The 19,924-nt window shown below is 40.4% G+C and overlaps 1 protein-coding gene across 1 annotated transcript; it reads right to left on the reverse strand.

The window, feature by feature from the left end:
• Positions 1–4,620: 4,620 nt before the first annotated feature.
• Positions 4,621–16,568, reverse strand: LOC129821334 (polypeptide N-acetylgalactosaminyltransferase 5-like). Its single transcript, XM_055878905.1, has 10 exons — positions 14,635–16,568; positions 14,326–14,492; positions 13,863–13,982; positions 13,556–13,691; positions 11,942–12,061; positions 9,217–9,334; positions 8,651–8,980; positions 8,052–8,132; positions 6,093–6,245; positions 4,621–5,740 (listed from the first exon to the last, which is right to left on the reverse strand). Exons 1-10 carry the CDS (start codon positions 15,744–15,746, stop codon positions 5,600–5,602), a joined length of 2,478 nt encoding a protein of 825 aa, XP_055734880.1. The 5' UTR covers positions 15,747–16,568; the 3' UTR covers positions 4,621–5,599.
• Between the last annotated feature and the right edge of the window lie 3,356 nt (positions 16,569–19,924).

Below are 19,924 nucleotides of genomic sequence, written 5' to 3' on the forward strand. Positions count from 1 at the left end.
GTGGCCTACCACTTCATGGTGGAGCCGTTGTTGCTCCTAGATATTTCCACTTCACAATAACAGTACTTACAGTTGACCGAGGTAGCTCGAGCAGGGCAGAAATTTGACAAACTGACTTGTTGGAAAGGTGGCATCCTATGATGGTGCCACGTTTTAAAGTCAATGAACTCTTCAGTAAGGCCATTCTACTGCCAATGTTTGTCTATGGAGATTGCATGGCTGTGTGCTCGATTTGATAAATCTGTCAGCAACGGGTTTGGCTGAAATAGCCAAATACACTCATTAGAAAGGGTGTCCACATACTTTTGTATATATATATAAATATATATACAGTACCAGTCAGAAGTTTGGACACACCTACTCATTCATGGGTTTTTCTTTATTTGTTCTATTTTCTACATTGTAGAATAATAGTGAAGACATCAAAACTATGAAATAACACATATGGAATCATGTAGTAACCAAGAAAGTGTTAAACAAATCTAAATATATTTTATATTTGAGACACTTCAAAGTAGCCACCCTTTGCCTTGACGACAGCTTTGCAAACTCTTTGCATTCTGAGGTTGGGATAATACTGTGAACATTATACTGTAAGAGCTGTTTAAAAAGACTGCCTGAAATGTCAGCCTATTTTGGTGGGAGGGAGTCACAATAGACCAATAAGAAAGGGAGTTACAAACCTCTCTGCCAATGACAACTCATTCTCCCCTTTCCACTCAGACCACACAGACAGTCCAAGCAAAATTGCTTTTTTCTAAGATGCTATTTCTGTTTATTTTTGACAATTTTAATTGTAATTACATTACGGTACTTCATTGTTACCCCGAAATTATTTGACATTGAGATAAAAACGGCTACATTGGACTTTTAAGCATGCAACATGTGCACTCTATAGGTAATGGGGCCTCTATAGGAATACAGTCTACTCTGTAGCTTACCCTGCTTTTTGAGTAAATCTACAGTAGAATGTCAATCTAGCCTCAGAATGTCACAGGGAGAAGAAGGTGGTCACTCAGGAGGGATTAAACTAAAGAATCAGTACAGTCAGTTCACTTGCCACACAGACAAAGAGACAATTATTGGCCCGACACAAAACCTCTGTTTTTCATTGGCTCAAACACACTTGAAGAATTTCAAGCATACTAGCACAAAAAAGACAAACTCGCATCACATCATTGATTAAAATGCAGGATGGCAAATCTCTCTTACAATCAAACGGGATAACTTGGACCGAGAATGCGCATTTTCATTGGACAACTGGAATGGACGACCCCAATTGGCCAGCTGAGGATTTACAAACTCTGGCAACTGATACGACAAAAGCTCAGCAGGAAAAAACAAGAGGTGGACAATCGTCAACATCAGATAAGTCTGATTATTTTTCAACACCACAAAGGGGGTCCAAAAAACTATTTTGAACAAACAAACAAAACGAGATGGCATCCCAGGTGGTGGAGATCATCAGTGGGATGAGTCTGGGAGCCATCCAGTCTCTGGAGCAGGCCGTGGAGAGAGCTGCTGCCACTCTGGAGGAGGAGGGCGATGACTCTGTGTTCTATGATGAGGGTGATGCTCCATTAGACGGGGAAGGAAGGTCTTATCCCTTGATCTGTAGTTCCAAGTCAGCTCAACAACAGAATGGGGAGGTGAGCCTACACAAGGCTGAGACAGCCGGGTGTAGTCATGGAGAATGGAACAGGGACAAATCCGATCACTGACGGAGGAGACACTCGTACCTCTGCCATGTTGGACAGTGGGTCACTTCAGCACAACAACAGTGCCGTAACTGAGCCCAAACAGAAACTTTAGCACAAATCCCAACTCCAACACCTGCAGAGCCACAAAAACAGCCAGGGTAGAACACATTGCCAGACAAGGGTAAGGAAATCTGCGTTACAATAAAGCAAAAATGTCAGTATCAATTATCCAGCACATACATTCCACAATGAATATTTTTGGTAAATCACCATATAACCAGGTTTATGATCCAACCAGATACAATACACTTTTTCATGAGCTGGAGTTATGTGAATGGAATATTTAGGTCACTACAAGCAGAGAAAACTCTGAATATTAATTTGTTCTAAGAATGTTGTGTACTTTCGCTTTTAAGTTTCTGCTGCACTCAAGGAATGGAAGTGAAACATTCACAGGATCAGACCACTGTTACTACACCCCTGTCTGTACGTAAGGAGGAAGTGGCTCAGCTGAACATGGAGCCTGAGACCACAACCTCCTCTGGTGATGAGCACGACAGTGAGAGTCAGGATGAGGTGGAGGACAGACAACGGTTCCCAAGATTCCCTGGCCTGTCAAGGTAACAGTTCCCAGTCTTCATGAGGATAGAAGTCTGGCCGACCCCATCATAAGAAATCCTCCAACCACAACATCAGCTCCAAATATAGCACTGTCTCCTACAGGAAGACACGCAAAGGTAACACTCGCCAAAAGATTGACGAGTTGGAGTCCATGATGAAGAATCTGTAACATTCTATTGATGTCAGTTTCCTTGAAGTAGGCTATACTGCAGTTTTACTTCAACTACAAGGAGCTGGATGTGGACTGAGGGGCATGCTAAACCAGTCACTGTGCAAACTAGCATAATTATCCCCTATTGTTAGGGGTTTGTTTATCTTTCTAATACACAATACACAGTCTTTTAAGATTGTATCTCAAACGTTGACGTTTTACTGTAACGCCATGTCCCTTCTCAAGCCAAATGAATGGTCGACACGTAAAAAGTCTAAGTTCCCACAGACTTGGAATGACTACTGATAAGAGCTCAATATGGATAGTAGTATTGTAATAATTAGTAAAAAATATAATCCCCAGAATTAAGTTATTTCAATTGAAAATAACAGTGGGAACATTTAATTATGCAAGGCTAGTATTTGAATAGCAGATCAAAAAAATAAGAGGCTTGGGGACATAGTAATCCTACTAGCAAACATTGAGATTTAAAATGCCTTCGGAAAGTATTCAGACCCCTTAACTTTTCCCACATTTTGTTACGTTACAGTCTTATTCAAAAATGTATTAAATATTTTTTTTTCACTCATGAATCTTCACACAATAACCCATAATGATAAAGCAAAAACAGGTTTTAAGAAATATTTGCTAATTTATTCAAAATAAAAACCTGAAATATGACATTTACATAAGTATTCAGACCCTTTACTCAGTACTTTGTTAAAGCACCTTTGGCAGCGATTACACCCTTGACTCTTCTTGGGTATGACACTACAAGCTTGGCACACCTGTATTTTGGGAGTTTCTCCCATTCTTCTCTGCAGGTCCTCTCAAGCTCTGTCAGGTTAGATGGGGAGCGTTGCTGCGCAGCTATTTTCAGGTCTCTCCAGAGATGTTTGATCGGGTTCAAGACCGGACTCTGGCTGAGCCACTCAAGGACATTCAAAGACTTGTCCCGAAGCCACTCCTGCGTTGTCTTGGCTGTGTGCTTAGGGTCATTGTCCTGTTCGAAGGTGAACTTTCGCCCCAGTCTGAGGTCCTGAGCACTCTGGAGAAAGGTTTTCATCAAGAATCTCTCTGAACTTTCCTCCGTTCATCTTTGCCTCGATCCTGACTAGTCTCCCAGTCCCTGAAAAATATCCCCACAATATGATGCTGCCACCACCATGCTTCACCGTAGGGAAGGTTCCAGGTTTCCTCCAGACGTGAAGCTTGGCATTCAGGGCAAAGAGTTCAATCTTGGTTTCATCTTGTTTCTTATGGTCAGAGTCTTTAGGTCCCTTTTGGCTAACTCCAAGTGGGCTGTCATTTGCCTTTTACTGAGGAGTAGCTTCCTGTCTGGCCACTCTACCCTAAAGGCCTGATTGGTGGAGTGCTTCAGAGATGGTTGTCCTTCTGGAATTTTCTCACATCTCCACAGAGGAACTTTGGAGCTCTGTCAGAGTGATCAGGTTTTTGATTACCTCCCTGACCAAGGCCCTTCTCTCTCTCGATTGCTGTTTGGCCGGGCAGCCAGCTCTAGGAAGAGTCTGGGTGGTTCTAAACTTCTTCCATTTATGAAGGCCACTGTTTTGGTACCCTTCCCCAGACACAATCCTGGCTCGGAGTTCTACGGACAATTCCTTCGAGCTCATGTCTTGGTTTTTGTAGGACCTTATATAGACAGGTGTGTGCCTTTCCAAATCATGTCCAATCAATTGAATTTACCACAGGTGGACTCCGATGAAGTTGTAGAAACATCAAGGAAACGCCTTAGCTTAATTTCAAGTCTCATAGCAAAGGATGTGAATAGTTTTGTAAATAAGGTGTTTATTTTTTATAAAATTGCAAACATTTCTAAAAACCTGTTTTCGCTTTGTCATTATGGGGTATTGTGTGTAGATTGCTGATAAAACTGGAAGTATGAATGTAAGCATCTTAAAACCTACCACAATTTCCCCCCCCCAGGTGATCAACCCTATATGTGAAGAAGTTCTGCTATTTAAATGTATATAGTTCCCGTTAGGCTATACAATCAACTACTAAAGTTAAACCCTAAAGCTCTCTGTAACAGCCATGCCTTTCCATGCTGTAATATTTCCGTGAGAAAGTGTAGGCCTATTTGTTCTCATGAAATATGTTGCAAAAAATTTGAAAAAGAAACCCACATTAAATTATCATCTTTAATATCTATTCAGAAAAGGAGAAAGAATTTCATATTTTAACAACAGTCCCCTCTAGTGTTAGAGAAATATACATACAGTATGTACTAAACCTATAACCATATAGTAATAAAGAAGCAGCTCTTTTTCCTGTGAGCCATAAGGTGTTGGGTGAAGTGGCCCCTAGACACTGATCTTGGGTCAGTTTTGCATTTACCCCACTAATCGTTGAGGTTGGGGGGGGGGGGGGGGTTGAACCTAGATCTGTACCTTAGGGGAGAGTTGAGAGTTGAACCTAGATCTGTACCTTAGGGGAAACGTCAACCAGAGCTGAGTCATAACCTCACATAAAAAATCTGATGTCTTTAGCAAAGCTATCTGTGATACGTAATGTCTACACAGGCTCATGCATTTCAATTTGTACATAAAATTATATTTCAAACAGTGAAAATGGTACATGACAGAAAATACGTATTTACATGAATCATGGAAAAGTGGTATAATATATCCAGCCATTTGGCACTGAAACAGTAAGAAATATGGTACATTGTGTGGTCAAACCGAGTGCTACAATATAGAGAACATCCGTAGAAAAATCCTCACGTAAATAGTCAAGGCACATTCGTGGTCAATTTGCCACGGCTCTTTAGAGAACTATTTTTTGGCAAAGCTGATGAACATACAATGTAAAACCAAAGAGCTCAATAAAAAGTGCAACTCCAGTAAACTATGCTTCCTAAAATACTGATTACGTTGTCTAATAACTGCCCTTTCAAATCACTTCCGGGGCCTCAGAAATCATGCAAAATTCAAAAGGTTGATCATGATAAAAAAAAAAAAAAAAAAAAAAACATTGCACATCCCAACACCACCCTCAAACCAACACCATGCGTATTCCTATTGCAGCAGACCACATCCAAACACACAGTCAAGTACTTGAGTGTCGATCACTGATGCATGAATAGTGCTGTAGCCCTGTACTCCCGTCATTCAGCGTGGTAGTGTGTGAACTGCCACTTCTGGTATGGACTGGTAGGCACACACTTCTTCAGCTGTATGCTGTCACCCAGAGTCCCAGCCTCGAGACACAAACGCTGGGGAGCAACCTCCGTAACGAGGTGCTCCGCCTGAACAAAGACGACACAGGGAAATAGTACAGTAAGCACAACAATGTACATAATGTTAACTTCCATTCAGCAAAGGAACATTGCTGCTACCTTGCTCTCCAACCAAGGTGTTGTGAATTGAGGTGCAAACCCTGACGAAGGCTAAGGGCCAAAAAGCGATGGTTTTAACAATAAAAAAGCAATTGAATCAACATACACTATCCTCCAAGAGTTGCTGAATTTCCTCTTCACTTCAACCTTCATGTACATATTCTGTATGCTAGTAGCTGACAACAGCTTGGTTTAAGAATAACAAATATTAGTAGTCGAACTCTAGTCGAGGAGGTAAAGGCCCACTCTGAAGCAAACCTACCAGAGCAGAGACGGAGGCCTTGTGGAGCCAGCGTAGCTGTGGCTTGGTGTTGTCACACAGCTGCAGAGCCAGGCTGCTACCTTTGTTCTGAGTGGTGAGACAGACATCTTTCTGGCGAACGTGCCTCATCCAGGTGTAATTGAAGTGCTGACTCTGAGGTTAAGGGACAGAGGGGATAGTTAAGATATGTCACCATTACCTATATAGTGCACTGCTTTTGACCGGGACCCATAGGGTAGTGCAATATCTAGGGAATATGGTGCAATTTGGGAAGCAGCCTTAGTGTCAGACCTACAGTATCAGTCAAAAGTTTGGAGACACCTACTCATTCAAGGGTTTTTCTTTATTTTTTTACATTGTAGAATAATAGCGAAGACATCAAAACTATGAAACACGTGGAATCATGTAGTAACCAAAAGTGTTAAACAAATCCAAATATATTTTATATTTCAGAATCTTCAAAGTAGTCACCCTTTGCCTTGATGACAGCGTCGCACACTCTTGGCATTCTCTCAACCAGCTTCATGAGGAATTTTTCCAACAGTCTTGAAGGAGATCCCACATATGCTGAGCACTTGTTGGCTGCTTTTCCCATCACTGCAGTTCAACTCATCCCAAACCATCTCAATTGGGTTGAGTTCGGGTGATTGTGGAGGCCAGGTCATCTGATGCAGCACTCCATCACTCTCCTTCTTGGTCAATTAGCCCTTACACAGCTTGGAGGTGTGTTTTGGGTCATTGTCCTGTTGAAAAACAAATCAACATTTTGATGTGATTTGTTTTTTAACAGGACAATGACCCAAAACACATGATAGTCCCACTAAGTGCAAACCAGATGGGATGGCGGATCGCTGCAGAATGCTGGTTAAGTGTGCCTTGAATTCTAAACAAATTTGTGTCACCAGCAAAGCAAAGCACCCCGACACCATCACACCTCCTCCATGCTTCACGGTGGGAACCACACATGCGGAGATCATCTGTTCACCTACTCTGCGTCTCACAAAGACATGGCCATTGGAAGCAAAAATCTCAAATTTGGACTCATCAGACCAAAGGACAGATTTCCACTGGTCTAATGTCTATTGCTTGTGTATCTTGGCCAAAGCAAGTCTCTTATTATTATTGGTGTCCTTTAGTAGTGGTTTCTTTGCAGCAATTCGACCATGAAGGCCTGATTCTCCTCTGAATAATTGCTGTTGAGATGTGTCTGTTACTTGAACTTAGTGAAGCATTTATTTGGGCTGAAATTTCTGAGGCTGGTAACTCTAATGAATTCATCCTCTGCAGCAGAGGTAACTCTGGGTCTTCCATTCCTGTGGCGGTCCTCATGAGAGCCAGTTTCATCACAACGCTTGATGGTTTTTGTGATTGCACTTGAAGAAATGTTAACATTTCTTGAAATTTTCCCAGATTGACTGACCTTCATGTCTTAATGTAATGGACTGTCGTTTCTCTTTTGTTATTTGAGCTGTTCTTGCCATAATACGGACTTGGTATTTTACCAAATAGGTCTATCTTCTGTATACCACCACTACCTTGTCACAACACAAACATATTAAGGAAGCAAATTAACAAGGCACACCTGTTAATTGAAATGCCTTCCAGGTGACTACCTCATGAAGCTGGTTGAGAGAATGCCAAGAGTGTGCAAAGCTTTCAAGGCAAATGGTGGCTACTTTGAAGAATGTAAAATATATTTGTTTAGCACTTTTTTGGATACTATATGATTCCATATGTCTTCACATTATTCTACAAATGTAGAAAACAGTTAAAAATAAAGAAACCCTTGAATGAGTTGGTGTGTCCAAACTGTTGACTGGTACTGTATAATTAGGCTCCATGATAACTATGGGGTTTTCAAGGCCGGTTGGGTGTGTGTTGAACTCAACAGGGATTCCATAGTGGGTTATAGTCATAAGACAGCTTTCCATTTCAAATGGGGAAGGTAGGAGTATTTACCAGCTTGCTGAGATCACATATCTCAAAGGCAAGGGAGCCTTTCTGCAGAGCGAGGCATTTTCTTACTCCACGATTGAAAACCTAGCAAAGGAGGATCACAGGTATAACATTTCATGACAATGCATAGAGCAGTCATAACAGTAGTTTACATAGGTAGTGTCACTGCAGTATTGACAGTAGAAAAGCTGCTCCTTTCTTTCCATTCTGCGCCTTCAACAAATCCTGACTGGATTGTGACAGTTCTATCACTTTGTTCAGATAAGAGGACAATTGACATCTGTGTTGCAGAGGCATTGAGAGCAGACAAGTATACATCCCCCCCTCAGAAAAAAAGTACTATTGTCTGTCAGCATCGAGATGAGGGATAAGTTAACGGAAAAATAAGAGTAACAATTGTTTGCCAGAAAAAGAGCACCAATGCAATATATTCTAAGAAAAACAGCCTAAAAAGCAAAAACTGGATTCCTACTAATTCAGTAAAGACAATGATTTTAAGCTTTTCAAATAAAGTTATAAACCACAGGAATAAACTGCATAAGGGTTTTGAGCATCTGGAAAAGCGCTATAAATATCAAATCAATTATAAAAAGTACACCTACTAGCCCCTCAGCTTTGACCAATGGAGCGACCATGTCTGGGTACACATTATCCAGGTACCATTTGAAGCTCTTGCACTTGAGCTTCTTCCGGAGCTCTATCTGGTCTGTGAGGTTGCCAATGTCGATGACACTCCTATCCAGCAGATGGTAGTATCCATGGCCGTAGAACAGGTCCTTGTACTCATCCAGCCACACCTCTGCCACCCTGGCCAGGTTACGCTCAACCGTCTTCTGCCTGTCCTTGGGGAACTTGTATGGGTTGGCGCCACGGAAAATGTGGCCCACTCTGGAACATGGTATGATCTCGATTTCACCTCCACACATCCAAATCTGCAAAATCAACACAAGTAGGATGTGATCAGAACATTTGATCGAAGTCCCACACGGCACCCTATTGCTCATCGGGCTCTGGTCAAAAGTAGTGCACTTCATAGGGTGCCATTTGAGGCAGCCTTGATCATGAGCCGAGTTAAGTGTGTAATCCTGTAACATGTTGAAGAATGAACTATTTGCAGGTTTGTTAATCTCTAATAAAACATTAATAAAACATTTTTTTTGTCACTGACCTTAAAAGAGATCTCCATGTTCTCTCCGCCCCATACGTCCAAGCCAGGATCATAAGAGCCCAGTTCATAGAAGTACTTCTTATCGATGGAGAAAAGTCCTCCTGCCATGATGGGACACCTGAGAAACAAAGTACACAGTCATACACAAGGGAGGGACTAACCTGAACTTATGCAATAAGTACCATTTGTTTCGTTGCGAAACGTTTTCTGTTGAGATTTCCTGGAGATTGTATTACTCACAAAACATTCCTCCTTGGTCTTATTAACTGAGAGTAATTAGGATGAGTCAGCTGATCTCAACTGGTTGGATTGGTAAAAGTAAAAGGTTGGCGTAAACTAGCGTTGACCTATCCAATCGTGTATAGATCGATGATTAACTGATGGAAACAAGGAACGAAGGATGAATTTCCGAAGAATTGGAAGAGGGCCCAATACTTATGTACTTGAACTAATCCGCAACTGTTACTACACGACAAATTCTCCAGTGTTAAAATCAACACTAGCTAGGTTTCATGCAAATATTGACAAAAATGTGCTCATTGTCCCACCAGAGATGTGTTTCCATCAAATTGACTTGCAGATAAAGGCTGTGCGTGATGGCGTAGTACCACATAGAAATACCTATTGCGCTAAAAATTCCCATGTACCGGAAAAAATATATATGTTTGGCTAGAGCGCACATATAGCCTACATGAGGGAGATTATTATGGACAAAAGAGCCAGATTCATTTTATTCGTCAAATGGCAGCCAAGCATCGATCATCATGTCACCACAATAACACCCTCAATATTTATTGGAAAGGAGCATCAAGCTCACCACCTTGCACTGTGACGTTCAAAGTTCATTTAAATCTGTAGTTTAATAAATTGCATGCTTTCCCAATGAGTCATAGTGGGAAGACCACATAACATTGTCATCACGACTCCATGTTTACTTCAATATTATGGTTATTATAACAATATTTGCACATAAAAGCATTTCCACCGACATCTCCCATCATTCTTTTTTACAAATACATAAAGAGCCCACCTTGTCTAGCGTATTTCGTTTTTTCAACATTTGGAAAATGTACCCAAAAATGTTGTTTCCATCAGGCCTGTCATAACATTTTTTTATCCATCATGTACTTTACATACATTAAATGTTTGGATGGAAACCTCATTAGTGACCATGTTAAGTTTGTAGAGTTACAAAAAAAAAAAACATCTCATCTCAGACTGGCCAATAAAAAGAAAAGATTAAGATGGGCAAAAGAACACAGACACTGGACAGAGGAACTCTGCCTAGAAGGCCAGCATCCCGGAGTCGCCTCTTCACTGTTGATGTTGAGACGCATGTTTGCGGGTACCATTTAATGAAGCTGCCAGTTGAGGACTTGTGAGGCATCTGTTTCTCAAACGAGTCACTCTAATATATTTGTCCTCTTGTTCAGTTGTGCACCGGGGCCTCACTCCTCTTTCTATTCTGGTTAGAGACAGTTTGCTCTGTTCTGTGAATGGAGTTGTACACAGCGTTGTACGAGATCCTCAGTTCCTTGGCAATTTCTCGCATGGAATAGCCTTCGATTCTCAGAACAAGAATAGACTGACGAGTTTCAGAAGAAAGGTCTTTGTTTCTTTCCATTTTGAGCCTGTAATCGAACCCAGAAATGCTGATGCTCCAGATACTCAACTAGTCTAAAGAAGGCCAGTTTTATTACTTCTTTAAATCAGCACAACAGTTTTCAGCTGTGCTAACATAATAGCAAAAGGGGTTTCTAATGATCAATTAGCCTTTTAAAATGATTAACGTGGATTAGCCAACACAAAATGCCACTGAAACACAGGAGTGATGGTTGCTGATAATGGGTCTCTGTACACCTATGTGGATATTCCATAATATATATTTTTTTTAAAGCAGTTTCCAGCTACAATAGTCATTTACAACATTAACAATGTCTACACTGTATTTCTGATCAACTTTATGTTATTTTAAATGGGGGGAAAATGACTTTCCTTTCAAAAACAAGGACATTTCTAAGTGACCTCAAACTTTTGAACGGTAGTGTATATTCCGGACTATGACATCGCTCGTTCTGATATTTTTTCCTTCTTACTTTTTGGATTATGTGCGTATTGTTGTGTACCTATTAGGCAGAAGAGTGAAAGCGCTGTCTAGTTTATTGAAAGTGAGAGTAACTTGGTGAGTGAGAGGGAAGTGGAGGGGGTGAAAGATAGAGGGAGCACTGTTGGAGCTAGAAACATATCTGTGTCTGTGACCAATAAACTTAGATTTGTTTAATTAGTTAAAAAAATGTGGTTTAATTAGTCCTGTGGACCTCACAAAGTGAGTTCCTACTGTAGGCGAATGTTATCATAAAAATGTAACTGTTTATGAGAATACATTACATACATCATAACCCACTGGGCATATACACCAATTCAACTTCAATTCCATGTTGGTTCAATGTAATTTAATTGAAATTACGTGGAAACAACATTAATTCAACCAGTGTGTGCCCAGTGGAAAGGCCTTACTTTGACAGACAAGTTTTACCCTAACAGTGGTGTTAGGAACCTCCTACTTTACAGGCCACAACAAGCCAGAGTAATTCTCACTCTTAGAGTTAATTTAACCCCAGAATCAACACTAGAAATGCTACACTGAAGAAAAATAAACACACTAGCCAATTTACTGTGTATGTAAACATACAGTAATGAGGGATGTAATGAAATCCAGAACTACCTGATGGGATCTGAAGCCTTCATGTGATTCTTCTTAATGACGTCCTCTGATAACATGCGCCACAAAAACACCAAGGGCCATTTGAATACCCCTCTTTGGAAGTTGTCAACAAACGCATAGCTGTAAACAGAATATCATTAAACAAATATTACATTACTGGATTAACAATGCATGAGGAAATGAAATGCGCGAAACTCAAGACAACTCTGATGAATCACATATATCAACAATATCCAGTAAACAGGATGTTGCATCAAACCTGGCTGTATAAAAATAAGTTGATACAACTCTGGTCGTCGGGGTTACTTTTTACAGCAATGTATACAGGTAAGTTCAACGTGAACCCTAGAAGTCAGAAGGCCGTTGACCCAAATATTCAGAAAATGTATCAGATGGATAGCTGTGAATCAAATATTTCTAATGATGTAGGATTTGTAGGTAACACACAAAGCTTCCATTGCTGCAATGTTATCACACATTTTGCAACTGTAGGGACATAGTCAGCTAAGTAAGCAGTGTCCGGGCCAGAACGGCCCAGTCTAGGTAAATAAAGAGACATTGTGCCCCCAGATGATACTGACAGACCAAATTTGGGGGTCTAACTCCTAGACAATAAGATTGAATAATAACTCTGAAATTAGAGCTGGGACGATAAACCAAAATGTAACACCGACCGATACAATCACTTCTTGAGAAAATGTTACTGATAATTACGATAAAGTAGCCTACACTAGAGAAATGTGAAGTTTGAAATTAAATATGTACGCTAATATGGCCAATTGCTAACAGGACAATTGATAGCTACAACTTTTAAAGTAGTAGTAGTTTTAAGTGTAATGTATATATTTTTTTTTAAAGCAACTGATGCATATTAATGTTAGCTATTTATCTTTCAATTCATTGTGATAATTCAGTCAATTTATCGTGATATGGATTTTTCCCCCCATATCGCCCAGCTCTAATAGGGGGCGTCCCAAATGGTATCCTAGTCCTTACATAATGCACTACTTTTGACCTGGGCCCATAGTGCAAATTTATACAAAATAAATAACAGATATACCTTATCTACATACAGTACCAGTCAAATGTTTTAGAACACCTACTCGTTCAAGGGTTTTTCTTTATTTTTACTATTTTCTACATTGTAGAATAATAGTGAAGAAATCAAAACTTTGAAATAACACTTGTCAAGCCAAAGGGTGGCTATATACAAAATGTATTTTGATTTGTTTAACACTTTCTGGGTTACTACATGATTCCATGTGTGTTATTTCATAGTTTTGATGTTTTCACTATTATTCTACAATTTAGAAAATAGTAAAAATGGAATAAAAACCCTTGAATGAGTAGGTGTTCTAAAACTTTTGACCGGTAGTGTAAGTATTCAGACCCTTTTCTAAGAGACATCTTGTTTACATTGATCATCCTTGAGATGTTTCTACAACTTGATTGGAGTCCACCTGTGGTAAATTCAATTGATTGGACATGATTTTGGAAAGGCACACACCTGTCTATATAAAGTCAAATGGGTCTGAATACTTTCCAAATGGACAGTATATAGGAAATGTGCCATTTGAGACGCAAGCATTTAGTATTATGGTAATGTTACATTACCTCATGTCCTTGTCACTGATGACGTCGATGACTGGGCAGGCCACTTTCCTCCTGTCCATGTACACTCTCTCCAGCAGAGGTTCCAACCAGCCCACGTTGCATTCAATATGCGAGTCAAGAAAAGTCAAAACATCACCTGAAGGGAAATGCAAACAAACCACTGAAGACAAACAAAACCACGGTTGACTGCCTCATGTACGGGAGGACAAAACTGAGATTTCTTTGCATAGAATATTTTGTTTAAACAGCATACAATGCAAGCGAGAGTGGTCATACGATATAGCAGGATGTGGATGTGGTTGGTTACCTTTGGCAATGGCGGCTCCTGCCAGCCTAGCTCGGATCAGGCCCTGCCTCTCCTTCAGACGGACGATCCGCACTTTGGGAAACTGGGACATGTACACATCCAGGTGGTCCTTGAGATATTCTGAAAGAGTGGATGAGAGCGAGTGTGTTTAGGGCCCTGAATTTATTCTGACTATGTGACCTGCCCAAGAAAAACTTCAGGCCCTATTTATAAAGCTATCGTTGCTGTCTGAAGATCTCCAAATCTGAAACTTTATAGTATATTGCAAATAAATGCCATATTTTACCATTAAGAATATACATTTACAAAACTTCATTAGCTAGTTTGAATACATTTTCTTGGTCCTAGATTCATGAAATTGTCTTCAGTTGGGCCCAGAATCTCCCTGGACACATCACATGGCTGGGAAAAACTCTGAACCCATCCTGTACTGTTTACCAGGAAAGCTCCTCCCCTCTCTTACCTTTGGTACTAAAGTCATCCACCAGGATGATCTCTTTGAGAAGGTGTGGTGGAGAGCGATTGAGGACACTGTGGACGGACCGGAGCAAAGTGGACCATACCTCATCCACAAAGCAGAAGATCACACTGGTGGTGGGCAAGTCATCATGGACTACACTCTTTGAACACCTAGAAAACAACAAAAAACAGTAACAAGAGAGGTTACCTAATGCTAACTGTACTATATCACTATATGAGTGTCTGTATGAGGAATACAAGTGTGGAAATACGTGAGTATGCATGATGTGGTCAAGGCCAGAGTGTGACTCACGTATGAGGTCTGGTGTCTGGGATGGCTCGGTCCACAGGGATCTGGTCACTCAGGTACACGTTGAAATAGCCTTCATTCCACCGGCTCCTCACCTCCTGCTCTTTGTCACTGGGCACCATGGCTGCTTGCCCAAATTGCCCAATTGCATTGGCATCTCTGGGGGCTTGAGTCATGTCTAATGCCAGCACTTTGTGGACGCCTGTGTTTCGAACATCTGTGGAGTTTGTGGGAACTCCTGGTTGGAGTTTAAACTTTGCTCTAGGAGGAAAGGTCTTCTTTAAGGCATACGGCTTACCTTTATCAACTGCCTTGATCCGTTTGTGCTTAATATTGACAACCACCTCTTTTCCTTTCAGTACATCCTTTTTGACAGATTTAACTGTGCGGTCCACGGCAACTTTGTATTTTATAAAGCTTTCTTGTATGCCAGGCTCGAGTGGATCTAGGACTTTCTCATTTGTCTGTGAGTCCATATTTGCTTTGGCTTTTTGCATTAGGCCTATATTTTCCTCTGCTTTCACTGTCTTTTTTGAGGTCAATGTTTCAACATGTTTTCCTTCTTGAACACCAGGTGGCACTTTGGTGAAGTTCGAAAGCACTGCCACTTTCTTATCCTCTGACTTCACCAGATTTGCCTTTTTTGACAGGTCTTTGACAGGCGTTTTCGTATTCAAAGACACACTCAACTGTCCTGTGACATGATTCACTGTTTCGATTTGGTTAGGCTTAAAAATGACATAATTTCCTTGTTCTGACTTTAGTTGGGCATTCCCCCCTTGTTTCGCATGTGAATTTACTTTGTCCTTCAACTGCGGGTCCTTTTTGGCAGCAGGTCCTCGCTTTCTGCCCACTTCAAGGACTTTCTTTTCATTCTGGAGTGGACCTTTATTACCTGCCTCGTCCAGGTCTAAGTCTAACGGTGTACGTTCGGTGGCCTGCGATATGACAGCCAGCCTTTCCTTCACTACGCTTTCTTTCAGAAGTTGGCTGTTAGCATCATTTATTGACAGGCGAAGTGCTACCATATCAAACAGCAGCCAAATGACAGATGCAATGAAAACAAATGCAAGTGCCCTACCACTACCCATAAAGTATTTCCTTATAGCCTTCATTTTAGTACGTCTAGATATACTAGGTCACAGTATCTTATTAACGCATGCACGAGTCATACTTCACCCTCCGTTCAACTTCTTACTTTGGGGTAGTTTTAGTAGGTTATTGCCTGCATGGCATTCCACGCGGAGAAGATTGCTTTGGCCAAACAACGGTTGGAATCTTCTGGTAGAAGTCGTTGAACTTTTGTGAATTTTGTAGAGAAACGCAACAATGTATCAATAAAACTTACCTCCACGTTGTCCATTTACTTCCCTGAATGGTACAATGTATATCACAAGTATCAATGCCCTGCCCACTATTATGGAAGTACACAGGCAATTATCTTGCAATTTGTTGTTAACTTACTTGCCCTCACCTAATGTCTTTGAATGAGAAAGGAAAGGATCATATTCCCGTGAGGAGAATGCAAAACCACAGACATCCAATTTAGTTCTTTGACACATTTGCTCCTGTTCTGTCGTGGAGGTAGCGCCCATCAACGACATATTTCAACGTTGAGAGCACACACAGTGATTGGATAGACAGCTTCATTTTAAGCAAACCGTTTTAGGGTACACCGAAGGTGGCGTGAAAGTGGGTGTGGCCTGTCTAATGTCAACAAAATAATGCATGGCGCGTCGCACAGTGAGTGTAGGCCTAAACAAAAACGGATTATTTGGATGTTTTTCTTTCCCCCGACAGGTTTTTGGTCAGTAATGGACCTTTGCACATCCGTGTTTTCAACTTTGAAATTATAGCAAAGTGTGACGTGTCAATATGGTGATAATAAGGTAAATCAAGCATAACTGGTGTAACCAGTACAGGTGTGTCTGCAATGAATACATTCACAATTCAAGTAAAACGTTCAACTGAGTGTTTGTCACTCAGTGACTCACTCACACACACACACAAACACACACACACACACACACACACACACACACACACACACACACACACACACACACACACACACACACACACACACACACACACACACACACACACACACACACACACACACACACACACAAGCATCATAAAAGCTGTATTGCAATAGCCATTAGGCAGTGATTAAGAGAGGAAACAACAGGTTTTCACTTCATCAGCAGTCATCTCTTGGGAGCCCTATTGGCTCCATCCAGACCATTAAGTGCCCCCCAACACTTAGAGAGAGAGAGAGAGAGAGAGCGGGAGGCAGGCAGGCGGGGTGGATGTTGTGTTGTCTCTCCTGGTGGCTGCCCTTAGCCACAGTACACGGGCTTTCATTAGTGGCTTGGCTAAATGATTGGCCCCAGGAAAGCCCCGAAGCCTCACAATGCATGTGTCAGTTTATATATCCTATTCATTGTACAAGTTATTCATATATTCATTATCATTTATCTATTGTGGCACCCACAAACATGCAGCGATTATTGAATGGATAGATCAGCTTTTTGGTTTAAGGTGAATAAATCTACATCCTATGTTGTGTTATAGGGATAGGTACTGAATTCTCAATATGCTGTAATGTCCTTGTTTACTGGTAGCCATTTTCTTTTGAAATTGAGAGGGATTATGCAAAAAAACATTACTGACAATTGAAGCTCTTAATTTGACACTGGCATGTGTAAAATGGACAACATGTAGTTGTAGGATATCTTTAGAACATGCTAATCAGACCTTGGAATTAAAATGACAACATTTGGTCTCTGTCATTTACATAAGAGGTCATGTTTTGCTAATATGTCTCTCGTTGGAACTGACAGCCAGCAAGAATGGTGGTTAAGTCTGACCCACTGACATTTTCAGCTCCAAATTATGCACAATGTGTGAATTAAATTAATTACAGAATTCATTAAGAAATATGGCTTGCGGAAATGAGTGTAATATTTAGTTATGTGATGTAATTTTCTTTAATTGTTAAAGCTAATTTGTTTCATAACAGTTCCTGCGGTAGTTTCTCCCAGTGTTAACTATGATGTATGTAATTTGTTAGCCATTTAATTAATTACGATTAGATTTGCTGAACGTACAGCTTGTTTTGACAGATGGTACCCATCAGGGAGACCTTTGCACAATTAATTTGAAATCAATTACTTCCCTTTTTTATTTTTGTAACATATTTTCCATTTGTGTGAAAAATATCCATGGCACATGCATCAACTGGGTTTTTACTTCAGCTTAATTTAATGGTCTATTATCTACAATTCCCCTAACAATGTACAAGTCAGATAAATGAGCCAGACTCAATTAAAGTTTTCAGTTTATCTCTTAACTAAGCACTGATAGTTCACTCAATGACTGTAAACTCAATATATTGTAAATCTCCTGCATACTATGTTTACACATACAGTGGTTGTCTAGCTTTAATCAGCAATTAAGCATTTGATATAATATAGCAATATAGTCCTGCTGCTCAATTGTCATGGAGCATCCCTAGATCTCTAGTCCATCAAATCTCTGTAAGTGACACTATGTCTGCGTCTCAAACGGCATCCTATTCCCTTTACAGCACACTAGTTTTGACCAGGGCACATAGGGCCCTGGTCAAAAGTAGTGCACTATATAGGTAATAGGGTGCCGTTTGAGACACAACCTGTGTCATAGACCCCCTCATCTATGAACATCTCAATCACCAAAGGTACCGTATAGGCCTTCATAATGATGAAACTAGGCCTTCAACCAGGTAGAATATTGTCTGCCATATTATTCACAAGACAAGGGTCCACTACATATGATATATGATATATGATATGTTTGCTCCCCAGGGGATATTTAATTCCCACTTAATTTGTCTCATTAATTTGCTATTCAGTATTTGTTTCCCCCAAAACATTATCATTGGTTTGAATTATATTTTAAACCTATATGTTTTCTGGTACTCCATCTGAACAGATTCATGATATTAACCAATGTCTTGCCTGCATCTAATATTTGTTACCTTATTGAATTCTAATGGTTCTATTATGAGAGGTTTACTATAGTAAAGTATAGTAGTATACTGCTCACAGTGCTGTAGTGTAGAGTACCTGGGAATGTATTTGTTTGTTCTGAAGTTCCATTTCCTTTCACACCACAAGATGGAGCTTTTGTTCTCTTCATGTTCTTTCCTTTGGTCTAGTAGTCCAAAATCAAACCCCTACCATTCATTGGAAATTTCCTAAGATTGAAAGAGAATAAGTTCCAAACATGATTTGATACATTTAAAGCATATTCTCATTGTTACCCACAGAAATACCCCAATTATTATTTTTTTCAACTAGATCTGCCTCATGCTCTCATCTCAGTCATTTCTCTTGATGTGAATAGTTTGACTCATTCCATAATCTAGAATAGAATAGTCCCAAAATATTCGTTATCATTATGCTTCAATTAAGATGTAATTAAACATCAGATAGGATATGCTGCCAGGGGTGAAACAATGAAATGTATTCTTATTGATTCACTCTTTTTCTTCCATCTCTTTTTCATTTTTTCTCAGCGTTTGTGAGGACAGAACACCACATGGAACATCTCTGCGTTCTACCCAGGTAAAGTTGAGCAACTTGTCAGTCATATTTGTAAAATATTCGTGTGGAATATTTGGTTGCCTTCTATCAAAGATTAGTTGTAACTATACAAGATAGGTAAATTATGATGATTCACTTCATTAATAGATACTATGGGGTTTGTCACATAACAATAGGCATTTACCACTCTTAGGGTCGGCTTCCCAACACAGATAAAGCCTAATCCTGGACTTAAACGCATTTTCAATGAAGATTCTCTCTTGAGATTGCTTTGTAGTCCATGACTAGATTTACTCTGTGTCTGGGAAACCACACCATAGAGGTTGAATGTCTTGTCGACTCTCTACCAGCACTTTATGAACACCATGCATGGCCCATGGATATGTATATGGGGATGAGAGGGTAACATATTTATTCTGCATAGGTGAACAAAACTTCACGCACATCATCCAGCAAGAAGAAAGCAAGGAGCATAACACCATGGTCAAATCCATATCCTTTAACCAGTTGATATGAAGGTGATACAGATTTGGCTCCCACTGGACGTGAGTTAATGTGTGACATAAAAAATAACTACATAATTTGTCTCAATCCAGTGGGCTGACTTGGCATGGGCAGCAAGTCCTAAATGTCAGGCTGTAATGAGTTCTGGCCAAAGGTACACAGTTAGGAGATGGAGCCTGCTGGCACCTGGGATGACACTG

Source organism: Salvelinus fontinalis, chromosome 23 (assembly GCF_029448725.1).
Source record: "Salvelinus fontinalis isolate EN_2023a chromosome 23, ASM2944872v1, whole genome shotgun sequence".
Lineage (NCBI taxonomy): Eukaryota > Metazoa > Chordata > Actinopteri > Salmoniformes > Salmonidae > Salvelinus > Salvelinus fontinalis.

What these genes read in the sequence shown, in the direction of transcription:
- LOC129821334 (XM_055878905.1), bottom strand. Translation starts at nt 15,746, where the DNA reads ATGAAGGCTATAAGGAAATACTTTATGGGTAGTGGTAGGGCACTTGCA. An exon ending in AGGAGCCGCCATTGCCAAAG is followed by an intron (nt 13,692 to 13,862) that starts GTAACCAACCAC and finishes ATTTCCCTTCAG; the next exon opens with GTGATGTTTTGACTTTTCTT. An exon ending in TGGTCAAAGCTGAGGGGCTA is followed by an intron (nt 8,133 to 8,650) that starts GTAGGTGTACTT and finishes CTCCTTTGCTAG; the next exon opens with GTTTTCAATCGTGGAGTAAG.